Source organism: Poecilia reticulata, linkage group LG15 (genome assembly GCF_000633615.1).
Source record: "Poecilia reticulata strain Guanapo linkage group LG15, Guppy_female_1.0+MT, whole genome shotgun sequence".
Classification (NCBI taxonomy): domain Eukaryota; kingdom Metazoa; phylum Chordata; class Actinopteri; order Cyprinodontiformes; family Poeciliidae; genus Poecilia; species Poecilia reticulata.
In genome coordinates, this window is record NC_024345.1 from 7,598,376 (window position 1) to 7,611,844 (window position 13,469).

General features: G+C 39.6%; 1 protein-coding gene and 1 long non-coding RNA gene across 3 annotated transcripts in view; both read left to right on the plus strand.

Annotated features, from left to right (window-relative positions):
- The window catches only part of LOC103476624 (uncharacterized), a 20,828-nt gene extending 10,033 nt beyond the window's left edge, over nucleotides 1–10,795 (plus strand). The window contains exons 2-3 of one of the 2 annotated variants that reach the window (XM_008429100.2): nucleotides 2,442–2,710; nucleotides 8,230–10,795. In XM_008429100.2, coding sequence (XP_008427322.1) covers nucleotides 2,530–2,710; nucleotides 8,230–8,954 — 906 coding nt within the window. In that variant the 5' untranslated portion in view covers nucleotides 2,442–2,529 and the 3' untranslated portion in view covers nucleotides 8,955–10,795. Of the gene's footprint in view, nucleotides 1–1,098; nucleotides 2,711–8,229 lie in introns of those variants that run through there. The other variant, XM_008429099.2, reaches the window with a different exon arrangement.
- Nucleotides 10,796–11,069: 274 nt separating this feature from the next.
- Nucleotides 11,070–12,820, plus strand: LOC108166942 (uncharacterized). Its single transcript, XR_001777334.1, has 2 exons — nucleotides 11,070–11,624; nucleotides 11,701–12,820. It is a non-coding gene; the product is annotated as an uncharacterized LOC108166942 (long non-coding RNA).
- Nucleotides 12,821–13,469: the final 649 nt, after the last annotated feature.

The window sequence follows — 13,469 nt, forward strand, 5'->3', positions numbered from 1 at the left end:
AAATATTGTTTTTAACTTGCATTGTTTCAAAATGAGCTTCATGTAGCACTGAGGATTAAATATAATTTCTTAATATAGTATAGTTAATTATTTTTATGTCTTTCATACTCCTGCTAATTGATCTGTATTACTAGATTGGACAGCGTCTATTAGTCGCTATGTGATTCATTGAGTTATGTCCAGAAAACCATTTTATCCCAATGCAGGACGAGCAGAAATCTGTCACAAAAATAATGTTGTTTCTGTTAGTTTCTGTTAGTTCTGTCAAGATGCAAAAAGCATCTTAAGGAAAACATTGAACAATCATTTTATTTTAAATATGCTGTAGGAGCCATAGTTTGATGATTAGTTCAGTTTTTGTCGCTTGTTTAACTTTTAGGAATTGCAGTGGCTGCAGACAGTGCGCCACAATAAAGGTACAATAAATCTGATAAACAGGTGAAGAACCAAACACCACTTCTATTCTGCTTTTTCTTGCTCTGTGTCTTTACGCAGTCCCGTTGCCATGGCAACCGACAGACAACAGCTCAATCGAGCAGATAGAGCAGAGATTACCGATCAGGGGAATCAACACCAAAAAACAAACATTTCCCACACAAAAAAGTAGCAAAAACACCAAAACAGAACATTCAGTCTGTTACATTATGCTGTCAGGCTTGATGTCTATATTATTAAGTTTTCGCCTGAGCACAGCGGTGATTGATTAACTGATTTAAACAGCTGCTATACTGATGACTTGGTGGGCGGATTGACCTGTTTTAGTGCTAACGGAACCAAAACACACTGAACTGCGCAGCACATGTTAAGGTTATCAAAGTCAATAGAAGGCTAGCATAACTGACCCACTGCTCACTTGTTCAATGTTTTCCTTAAGTTAAAACTTTTTCCTCACCTGTTAAATCTGAAGCCCTTGTTATCTAATTCATAGGGTTGAATTAACCGCTAAATATTGCGTCCATTTTTCAGATTCTTTGCGCGACTGTGGTATTTTCCTGACCACCCATAATGTTGACTCAATGGACAGCATGGCGCATGTGTGGCGCACGATAAGTCACGTAATGTCCAGTCATTTATATCCATCCATATCAATGCTGCTGCCTCGCGCTCTGTCCTTCTCTCGCACTTCCCGCTACTCAGCAGTAGGTGTCAGGTTAGATTGTGTTGCATTCGATGTTGTCGGGGAAAAGAGTTTCATGCGCTTAATGTCCAATTTCCCATAACTATTTATTGAATTCATAGTCGCCAGCTATGAATGAGAGTCGCCGGCTCTCATTTGGGGTGGCAACTGCCACCCCGTGCCACCCCAGTATATTCGCCCCTGAGAAGCAGAGTTAAGCAAGAAAGGCTAGGGCAGAATGAGCTAGCGCCTGTAGTGTGTAGGTTGTGTTCAAGACCAGACCGAATAAAGAAGTAAAAGACAACTGCTGAGAGTGACTCTACTTCTTGGAAGTGAAGATATCACACTTAGGAAAATACAAAAATACGAAGACGCGCATTTGGAGACCATTGTGTGTGGCAGTTAAGACAATTCCACCTCAGTGATATGGTTGGCTGTTTTAGATCAATTACTTTTATATCAAGGTGGGTTCTTTACTGTCTGATGTGTCTAATTTACGTTTATAGGTTTATAGGTAAACAGCCCATAATGACGTATTCCTGTTTGTACGCCAGAGGCCATGCAGGTGGTATCAAGGCCAAGGGATATTGTAAAATTAATACATTCTTTGTCAAGTGTACTTACACTTGACAAAGTGAAAATTGACAACCACTTGGTTGTCAATTTTCCAATTTGTTACAAGATTGGCTTAATATCCTTAATATCCTAGGAATGGAAGACAAATGCTCCACAGGAAACCCTTGCAATGAAATTGCTGCCATATGGGTGTGTTGTGGTGGCGCAGGGGTTAAGCACAACCCATGTATGGTGGCCTTAGACCTTGACGCAGCCATCGCAGGTTTGATTCCCGGCCTGGCAACCTTTGCTGCATGAGTTTCATGCGCTTAATGTCTCATTACCAACTTTTCTGTCAATTAACTATCAAATAAAGGCCACTAGAGCCAATAAAACCTTCAAAAACAGAAATTGCTGCCATATTATCATTTCCAGACCTAGCTGAACTATATATATTTTATTTTGATCTGCTGCAAATGAACACTGAAAATTGTCAGCATACCTTCAACTGAAAGTCCGCTGGTATGGTATTTCATTTTTACGTCTGGAAAATGTTGTCAGCGTTCGTTAGGTGAACCTTCAACACAACATTCAGCAGACGTCAATGTTTAACATGTTTCCTTCAATTCCAAAGTTATGTAATATATTATGTTGATCATTAAACCTAATCCCGATGGAATACATTGAAGTTGGTGGTTTTAATGTGAGAACTTTTTAATTTTGTCACAACTTAACTAGATGACGTGAGTTTTATTCTTCGTTATTTTAGATGATCATCATGACCTGCTGCTGTTCACACAACATCAGCTGAGAAACAACTTCACAGGATGACATAAACAGGAAGAGCGCTGCCTCCTATGGCTGATACCAGCACACAGATCACGACTCAGTCTGAGATCATCAACTTCACCAGCAACTTAACCAGCAACAGCACTGCAACAGCTGTGCAGGTAGCCACTGTGATGAAGTGGTTGACATTTGGCATCGGGTTGCCCGTTCTCGTCCTGGCACTTTACTCCGTCAAGAACCTCTCCAAAGGTTTGAAGGGATTTTTTTTAAACTTTTATTACACAAGACTAAATTGACATAATCCCATATTTTGCATTTTACTTATGCAAAATATGTAATAGAAAAAACAAAAACATTTTCTCTCAAATATCATTGGCTTTTGTTTTAGATTTTTATACATTTATTTTTAATACATGCATTTTTTTTTATCCAGGCTCATGTTTAAAGTAGTCTACTGTGCCCAGATGAGCACTTAATAATCTAAGAATAAACATCAAGCCTGAAAACATAAAACTGTAACACACTGAATGTTCTCTCTGCTTGTTTTTGGAACTGTTGTTAGTCAGTTGCTATGGCAATGCATCTGTGTGTAACATAGCTGACACAGAGAACAAGAAAAAATAATACAAGTGGTTTTGAGTTCTTTAACAGTTTTTCTGCGTTATTGTCTCTCTGCTGTGGCGCACTGACCTGACCACCAACATCTCCAGGTCTCGTTTTGTGCACAGAATGGTTCTCCTGCAGCAGTGCCACTGTGGTTGACATGTAAAAGAATTGCCTTCATGTCTTCCAGCCTTCTGCACATGTGTGCAATTTCCAGATGTCAACAATAGTCTCTGCTGCTCTGTTCAAACCTTTTCATATTGATACGTTTCTCTGATTTGGTCTGGCGAATGAACATGTGCCAGTTTGTCTCTGCGATGTGATGCCATGTTATGCCTTAATGATAAGATAGAAGATGTGAAGTCTTGTTTTCAAAGAGTACATAATGTCATCCACCCCAACAAACCGACCAGGGTCTTTTGGAAGAGAAATCGGCCCACAGCATCACAGGTTCTTCCCTATACTTTACAGTTGCAGTAAGATCATTTACCACATGTACATCTTTTAAGTTTTTGACAAACATCTCAGTAAAGTTTTGTCTCATGGTTCCACTTAAATTCTCAGTAATGTTTACCAAACTTCATATGGTTATACTAGTGATAATGGGAACAAAACTGTTTTGTTTTTAATCTGGCATTTCTTTCAAACAACAGGTTGAGTAATTAAGCTATTTTTGCTATCTTGGCTGTGTCTAGAACTGCACATTTCTGGACTGAGATGTCTGATCTTGTTCCTGGGATGTGTTTTGGCCAGTTTGGGGGGGACTGCCCCAAGGGCCCTGATGACCACAGGCACCACTGTGGTCTTCACCTACCAGGTCTTTTCCATTTCCTCTCTGAGACCCTGATATGTCTCCAGTTTCTCATTCTCCTTTTTCCTGATGTTGTARTCACTTGGTATTGCTACATCCACCACAACGGCTTTCCTCTGGTTCACCATTACCATTTTGTCTGTCTGGATCTGGAAGTCCCACAGGATCTTAGCTCGGTCATTCTCCACCACCTTTGGGGGTGTTCCCCACTTTGATCTCGGGGCTTTCAGTTCATATTCTGCACAGATGTTTCTGTACACTATACCCGCCACTTGGTTATGTCGTTCCATGTACGCTTTCCCTGCCAGCATCTTGCACCCTGCTGTTATGTGCTGGACTGTCTCAGGGGCCTCCTTGCACAACCTACACCTTGGGTCTTGTCTGGTGTGGTAGATCTGAGCCTCTATTGCTCTGGTGTTTAGGGTCTGTTCCTGTGCAGCCAGGATGAGTGCCTCTGTGCTGTCCTTGAATCCAGCTTTTTCCAGCCATTGGTAGGATTTCCTGATATCAGCCACTTCAGTTATTTGTSGGTGGTACATCCCATGTAGGGGCTTGTCCTCCCATGATGGTACCTCCAGCCACTCATCCTCTGTTCCCCATTGTCTGAGACATTCGCTGAGCACATTGTCTGTTGAGGCTTTGTCCATGATGTATTTATGGATCTTTAATGTTTCATCCTGGACAGTGGCTCTCACACTCACTAGTCTTCTGCCTCCTTCCTTATGGCTCATGTACAGTCTCAGGGTGCTGGATTTGGGGTGGAACCCTCCATGCATGCTAGTAGGGTTAGTAGCTTCCAAGTCTTAACATCAGTCTCCATTGGCCATCTAATTATTCCTGCAGCTATGCCTTACTGTTAAGGCATAGCTGTTTATTGCACGGATCTTGTTCTTGCCATTGAGCTGGCTTCTCAGGACTTGCCTTATTCRTTGGAGGTTTTTGGCTTTGGCTCCTTTCCTTGTGACCTCATCAAGGTTGCCATTTGCTTGTGGTATTCCCAGGTAGCTGTAACTTTAACTATATCTGCTATTGTTCCTTCTGGGAGTGAGACCCCTTCTGTGTGGACAACCTTCCCTCTCTTTGTAACCATCCGACCACACTTCTCTAGTCTGAAGGACATCTCAATATCAGTGTTGTAGATCCTGGTGGTGTGGATCAGTGAGACGATGTCTCGCTCACTCTAGGCGTACAGCTTGATGTCATCCATGTAGAGAACTCCATCCTTGAGTCAGTATCCGTAGCCAGTCTTGTTCATGATTTGACTGAGGGGGTTCAGGCCTATGCAGAACAGCAGTGGGGACAGAACATCTCCTTGCCACATTTGTTGGACACTTGTGCAAGTGGTTTGCAGTTGGCTTCAAGGGTGGTTTTCCACAGCCCCATCGAGTTTGCAATGAAGGTTCTATTGATGTTGTACATCTCTAAGCATTCAATGATCCAAGTATGTGGCATTGAGTCATAGGCTTTCTTGTAATCAATCCAAGTCTTGCACAGGTTGGTGTGTCAGGTTTTGCAGTCTCGGGCGACTGTGTGGTCTACAAGGAGTTGGTGTTAGGCTTTTCTGCTGTTTATGCCTATGTAAAAAAATTACTGGGTAATTATATGTTATGGGATAACATCGTCAGTGAACTGCTAACCCCACAACTAGTCTTAAAATCCAACTAATCAAAAAAATACAATTAAAATAAATATCAATTATGTCCACTTCTGTTAAATCCAAATTAAGTCAGTGGCTCCATCAGGCCCCCCAGAGCTTCAGGGGCCCCTTAAATGCTAACATTTTAACATAGACCCCAGATATATCAATGACATTTCTCAATAAACATTTGTTTATTGAGATTATCATTGCTGCTAAATTGGACATAATGGTTTCAGCATATATGAATTAAAAGACTTTAAATTATTTAATGTGAGATTTTAAGGAACTTCTACTTTGTAGAAGTTCAAAGAACAATATTCATAGTTGGTGTGCTATGGTGGTGCAGGGGTTAAGCACAACCCACATATGGAGGCCTTAGTCCTCGACGCAGCTGTCGCAGGTTCGATTCCCAGCCTTGACGACCTTTGCTGCATGTCTTCCCCCTTCTCTCATTACCCACTTTCCTGTCAATTAACTATGAAATATAGGCCACTAGAGCCAAAAAAAATCTTTAAAAAAAAAACAATATTCATAGTCAGATTGGTTTGTTACGATCTGATGCTGTCAGTATAATCTTTGAGTTTCAGCTCCGTGTGTTCACAAATACAAATTAGTAAGCTGCAGTTATAATTTATTGCTTTTTAGGTTTGCCAATTAAACTACTCCCCCTGTCCTAGATTTTACTAAATCAAACACAGAAGCTGTTAGAAGCTGCCCCTTTTGTTTTTTTTTAGCAACAAAAGGGGCCCCTAAGTCGTATTCTGCTCCAGGCCTCATGCACCCTTGGACTGGCCCTGCATGATGTGGTAATCTGCTGCACTGCGCAGAGATGCGCAACAAATGAGAGATTTAATTCAATGCTGCTTAATTCAACTTTAGTAGCTCTTTCATTTCGTGTCTGTTGAGTTTTTAACAAGGGGACACAGAAACTATTTTGGTTGGTCGAGTTTATGGACGAGTTTTTCAGATGTCCGGTGGACGCGCGCATTAACTCTTGTCTAAGTGGGCAAAACATTTGATACGATTTGGTGCTTAGTGTAACCGGAAAAATAATACTGGTGATAATAATATATAATCAGCGTGATGCGTGACTGCGCGAAAGCTCCTGACCGGGTTAAACCTGCACAATGAGTGATTAGCACTGGGTCGTTAACCACTAACGCACCAGCTAACGCAGACCTAAACTTTACAGGGAAGACAGGGCCAAACGCTGGGCAGCGTGTTGAGATGTAAACGCCGCATAATGTTTTGTTCACAAATATACATAATTCTCACCGCTCCTCAAAGCACCTCTGAAAGCGCGACTACAAGTTATTCCTGCGGTTCACGTAGAGCTGCGCGACCAGAGCTAACGCGGTGGGTTTAAACTCTTACCTTAATCAATAACTCCTCATAACTGATCATAATTCCTCATAGGAATGTAAATATAGCGGTCAGCCTGTGTCCAGTTCGAGTGAAAGGAGAAGCGGGATCCGCGCTGAGATTAGTTTTAGACATCCAGCTGCTGTAGCCCGCGAGGCAACGCGCAGAGAAAGCGGTGTGATTGGTCCGGCTTTAAATGCATAAACTATAAACATATCTTTAAGGAATAAATCTGCTCTGATAGTGAAACGCTCGGAGCAACAGAAACACTTTTTTTTTAAATAGCCTTGAAAAAAAGGCTCTTTTTTTATTTTATTTTCCTAAAAAAAAAAAACAAGAAAGGCTTAGCCTGGCGGTGGCGCTAGTAAAGCATGGCGGGCCGCCAGACGTATAATACACTGCGTGTGTGTGTGTATATATATATATGTTACATATTTGTACACTGTGTTGTGACAGTTTAAATAAATTAGCACCTGTGTCTTCTCCCAGTGGTAAATGGCAATGACCAACCAGAGCTGTCTCCCTTACCCAGCCCTTTGCTTTCTATTACACTGCAGCTGTAATAGGAAAAAAGAGATATTGCATTTACTCTGCAGCTATAAAAACACCTACACTAAAGGGTTGAACATCCAAGGCTTTTCTGTAAGAGCATTTTTTGTTTTCTAAATGCCTCAACTGGCATATATTAACATATGCCAGTCGAAGAACATTCTTTCACATGATAGTTGGTTCACAGTTTTTTCTCTATCCTGTGATCCTTTTGTGAATGCTTATGCTTTTGTGAATGCTTAGGCTAGTTAGCATAGCCACGATGGATAAATTGTTTTTCGGCAACAGTAAGCTGTTTCTCTGGTTGATTTGTTGCACTAAGCCTCCTGGCTCTGATTGGTTGTTTTTGGGTGCACTTCTTCAGACAGCATATCTTCAGACAGCAGTAGCAGCTCATGGAGGAGATCCATCTTTATCTGTTTCATAGCAAACTGTCACAACCTGGTGACAGTTTAAAAAAATTTAAAACACACGTTCTTTATAAACGTGACACATTGCAACTTTAAAGAAGTTATTGGGGGGGGGAGGGGTACAAAAAGCTGTGCCTGTGTGAATTTGCTAAAAATCATTAGCTTTGAAATATTGGAATTTGGACTTTAAGAAGTTTTCTGTACAAGGCCAGCCTTATTGTAAGGCAAGCATCTTTATCAGCAATACACTTATCTTTGTCTGTATTTGATCAAAGATCTTTATCTAACTCGAGCTGTAGACAAACATCAAATAACCAAATAGTCCTGTTCATTTGAGACCTTACACTGCAATCTTCCAGTGTAAGTTTTTTCCAACTCTGTGTTTTCTTTCTAGGTGAGAACAAGGTTCCCATGCATATCATGTTCCTCCTGGTGTCGGACATCATCAGCTTCTTCAGCCGTCCCTCTGTGGATCATAGTATGGAAACTGACCAGGTTTTCTCCAGAAATGGCACAGACATCATCTTTTACTTTGGGGTCATTTCCAACATTTCCCTCATGCTGTTCATAGCCCAGGAGCGCCATCTGCTGGTGGCCTACCCACAGTGTCTTGGCTGTTGCACCAGTATCAGACAGTCATCTGCAGTGACCTTTCTGGCGTGGGCCAGTCCTTTCGCCATGCTCACCCTCGCCTTGCTAGGCTACAACCTGTGGTTTGCTGTCTCTCTGCTCGCTCCTTTTCCCTTTCTCCTTTTTTTCACTGTGGATTCCTGGCGGGCCCTACACTGCTCCCGATCCAACCCACCGAGCCCAGAGAAGAGGAGGACAGTGTTTGGCATTGGGGCAATCTGGGCCAACTACACTTTTCTTTATACCCCCTTTATCCTCAGCATCCTCTTGGAGGCTTTATCCTTCAAGGACAAAGTCCCCTACCTGGGGCTGGTGTCTCACCTGCTTCTCTACCTCAGCCCGCTGGTAGACCCTTTCCTTTATATCTTCATGACCAAGGGTCCAAAAGAGGTACTGCGAGCTCTACCCTGCTGTAAAAAATTACAAAAGAAAGAAAACACGACACCCACAGTAGAAACTGTGACTGAAACTGTAGAAACAAGACTTTGAAGACATGTATATTCAGTAGAGATCATTGTGAGCATCCTGTGTTTTCAGTGGGATGAATTAACCCCCTGTTGGACTTCTTTAATTAACAAATAAAATTTAATGGAAGATAAATGGAACATATTTAAAGATGCCATTCATTGCAAAATATGCTCAAAAATTGAGCAATGGGAACAAAATCAGTTTCAATAAATATACTTTGATACCACCTGTTTTGTTGATGTGAGAAATATTTATCTCCAGATGAACCTCAAATTAGGAGTAAAAACCTAGTGTGGATTCTTGATGGAACATGACTGAACGTCTTTTACAATATTTAATAAATTTTTCTTATGATAATGAAGACTCAATGAGTTTGTTGGCCAGATTCTCCATATTCAGAGTTTCAGTGTCAGGTGAATCATAGTGAATGCTGCAGATTTGGTTTCTACTCAAATCCGCCTGTTTTTTTTTTTTTTCTTTATCCTTTGATCCTCATCTACGGTCAGATTGAGACCAAGTAAAGTAAGAATCTAGCAAAATGTTTCTATAAACCTGACTAGACATAAACTACATTGCCAAAAGCAAGGAACTGATCATTCCTTCTGATCAGTGAATTCAAGATTGAAACACTTACCTGTTTCAAGCTAATTTACTAAAGGCAAAACTAAAGGTTTTGCCTTTAGTAAAAGGCAAAACCTTTTGAATGTACATTTGAATGTATCCTGATACATTCAAATCAGGATAAAGTTGGCGATATATGAACAGTTACATTAGCAGGAAGGATATTATACCAATTATCAACAATAAAGACTTCCTCCCAGGAGTGAATTCAGCAGTATTTGGAAACTGGCATAAAAAAGGTATCAAAATAATAGCAGATCTATTTGACAATAATAACACATTGATAGCCTTTGCCCAGCATCAAAATAAATTTGGCCTCTCATCCAAAGATTTCTATGTTACAAATTTGTCACTTTGTAGCAACTGGGCATTGCAGAACACTTACATGCTTCCAGGGCCAATAGAAAAATTCCTTATCATGTTTACCTTAAAATCTTTTCTTTCAAGATTTTATGTTTTACAATGATGTTGGGAATGTCTTCAGACCAATGTCTTGAGACCATAGACTAGGTCCATAGACCCAAAGAGGTTTGGTAGAACTGGTTTAAATTATCCCATTCTTTGTTTTTGAGTAATAAATTTAAAGCAATTCAATAGATGATAATACAACACAGGATTCCATATTTTCTTAATAAAATAAATTCCGATTGATCATCATTGTTTCTCAAATGTAGGACAAGCATTGGAACTTATTTTAATCTTTTTTGGGAATGCCGTTCTATATCTAGGTTCTGGAAATGTGTAACTAACTCTACAATTTTCCTGATGGAAAATCCCAAAGGGATTAATAAAGTTTCTATCTATCTAAAGAGATCAGTAAGGACTAGAGTTTGTAAAGATTGGGGGCAGTGTCTATTGGAGCTGTCTTCCCCAGGTAAAATAATATAATGTAAACAAGTCCAGCTGACCAATAAACTAGCAGGACAGAACTGTTAGGTCAGAAATGTATTCTGCAAAACTGGATTTGTGATAAGCCTCTTGTACCCTCAGTGGTACAGGGAAATATTTAGCAAATGCCACTTTTCCAATCCAAAATTGGAAAAGTGCAAAATCAAATGGCGAAATTGAAAACTTTAAGGCCCTTTGGTGACCCCTGATGGACTACCTGCCGAGTGATCTACATTCTGATCTAGTTATCTAGCTATATACTTATGCTTTGTACTTATGTATTTAGTTATTTATTTAATTATTTTATTTTATTGTTTATTTTTCTCTCTTTCCTCCAGAATGTTGAGACGCTTTACCAAGGTCGAGAAAGAGTCACACGCTGTTAGACAAAGGGCCCATAGTAAAGAGTTACATGTTTGATTCTGTTAGACACCAATGTCCATTTTTCACGAAAAAGAAATGTTTTCCCAGGCCAGTGTCTTCAGTCCATATAATGAGCTACCCTCCTCCTTCTCCTCAGAAGCTGCACAGACTTTTTTAGAAACTCTTCTCGGATGTAATGGTAAAAGCGTCTCCTTTCAGCCCTGAAAGTGAATAAAATAAGTAAAGTCTGAATGCTTTTCTTGGTTGATTTTATGCTCCGTGTAAATCACAAATTATGATTCATCGATCGGGATTTCCATTCCCAACAGTTGGTAGCAGAGGATGGTTTTGTGTTGACACATGAGCGGAGATTGGACTGGCCGTTCAGGCGCAGACTTTCCGGAACAGTACTCTGGTCCTCTGGCCCATATGAAAGGTAAGGACACTTGTTCCTTAATACACCATTGTACTGTTTCTCAGGTGTGTATAAATTTCAGTTATCAGCCGTCGTCTGTACCGTTTCCCAGGTTTGTCTAAATTTCATATTGCTTTTACATTTCTGTTCAAATTGCGTTTCACTGGCCTGTCTACATGTTTAACTGTTCATAGGAGTATAGACAAGAAAAAGTAGATTTAGATGTGGAGAAACTAAGTAGTTTTTAGGTGTGAAGAAATAAAGTAGTTTTTAGGTGTGAAGAAATAAAGTAGTTTTTAGGTGTGAAGAACTAAAGTAGTTTTTAGGTGTGAAGAAACTAAGTAGTTTTTAGGTGTGAAGAACTAAAGTAGTTTTTAGGTGTGAAGAAATAAAGTAGTTTTTAGGTGTGAAGAAATAAAGTAGTTTTTAGGTGTGAAGAAATAATAGTTTTTAGGTGTGAAGAAATAAAATAGTTTTTAGGTGTGAAGATTTAGGTGTAAAGGTCGATTGGCTTACAGTGGGAGCTGGCCGTCCCCAGCTTTTCCTGGACGCGGGGAAGGTTAAGGCTAGGTTTTGTCGTTTTATCCTCGGGGAGTGCTGCCCTCTGAGACTTTCCCAAGAGACGCAAAGCGTTGAGAGCGGTCCTCAATGCTCTCAACGCATTGAGAACCGTTATTTCATAAGAATGAAATAACGGTTGATCGCGGTCTGATCCTCTGTAGAGTAATAAGTGATAAAAGAGGACAAAAATAGGAGCTGTAAAGCGTGGGTCCATTTCTGTGTAAAGTTGTGTGTGTATCTGTCAGTTGTGTGTGTCTGTCAGCTGTGTGTGTAAGCTTCTGCCGCTGAGCAGACGTTATGTGTTTAAATGTACTTTTTTCTGTTTATTGCAATGTGTTTTAAAACCATGGTCAACATTGGAAAATTATAATCTGTGGGAGGTTTTTGATTTTGTCTACTGGGTTTGATTTTCCGCTGTGTTTGATTTCTTTTTTTTTTTTGCTGTGTTTGCAAAAAAGAAAAAAAGAGAAGAGAGGTGATTTCTGAGTCTAAATTTTGAGCCTAAACAGATGGAGGGTGAACTTGAAAAGGAAAAATACGATCCAAAGTGGTACGCCAGGACATGGATTACGCTCGGTGAGCAAATAGAACCATTAATAACTTATTTGGCAGATCATGATGAATATCAAAATAAGGGAAAAAGAGAAAAACAAAAAAAGGGATAGAATACCTGGTGCAGAAGAAAGGAGGCGACCTGTTAAACAGACAGCCCTCGGGGAAATACCGGCTGGAAGGAATGACGCTAAGGGAAAACTGATTGGAACTAAACTAATCCGGCACAATTCACTATTTTCAGATGTGGTAATAGTGAAAATATTACCACATCTGAATGTGGTAATATTTTACCACAGATGAATGAAATTACATAACAGGTAAAATTGTAAACAAAATAAAGTGACATCTAATGGGTTGAAGCATTTGAAACTCGGCTTAGCTGTAGACAGGGTTAAATTTAAACTTAATGAAACTTGAAAAATTGAGATTTGTAGCAGACTTGAACTTTATTATGGACTAAACAATATTTTTCTCTCTTATTATCTTATCAAAACAGAATTTTGTTTCATTTGAAACTTGGTCATCCTAAAATGTCTAAAGAGGGTTCAGAATTGGTAAATAAATATGAGTATGTGTTTGATTCAAAGGATGATTATGAAACAGCTCTAGATGGTTCATTACATTGGTTACAACATATTCTTGTCTCAAAGACAATTAATGATTCTAAATCTAGATAATTCGGTTCCCTTACTTCAAAGTTCGAAAAGGAGTAATCACATTTCGGCTTTGGTTTAAAACCAGAAGGCATTTATTACGAGACTGTTTCATTTAGTTTGACATGTTTTATTTTCTTTTAATTTTTATTAATATTATTGTTGTTTTTATTTTCTAATGACAAAACTAACTAACTTACTAACTAACTAACGGCTGCTTTCGAAACACATGCATGTCTTGGTAGAAAGGCACAAATTGGACATGATGAAACTTTTAAAGTGGATATGATAGTACTTGATTATGTCAAACATTGGACAACAACTGGCTCACAACACTTGTGTGCCTTAAATTTAGATTGAATTGATATATAAATTCAAGTCCAGCAAAACATTTGATTTTAAATACAATGACATCTTACAGTACTGCATAATAATTGTCTACATTTTTTGCTCCTCTGCCTAAATTGATCATTTTTTCTT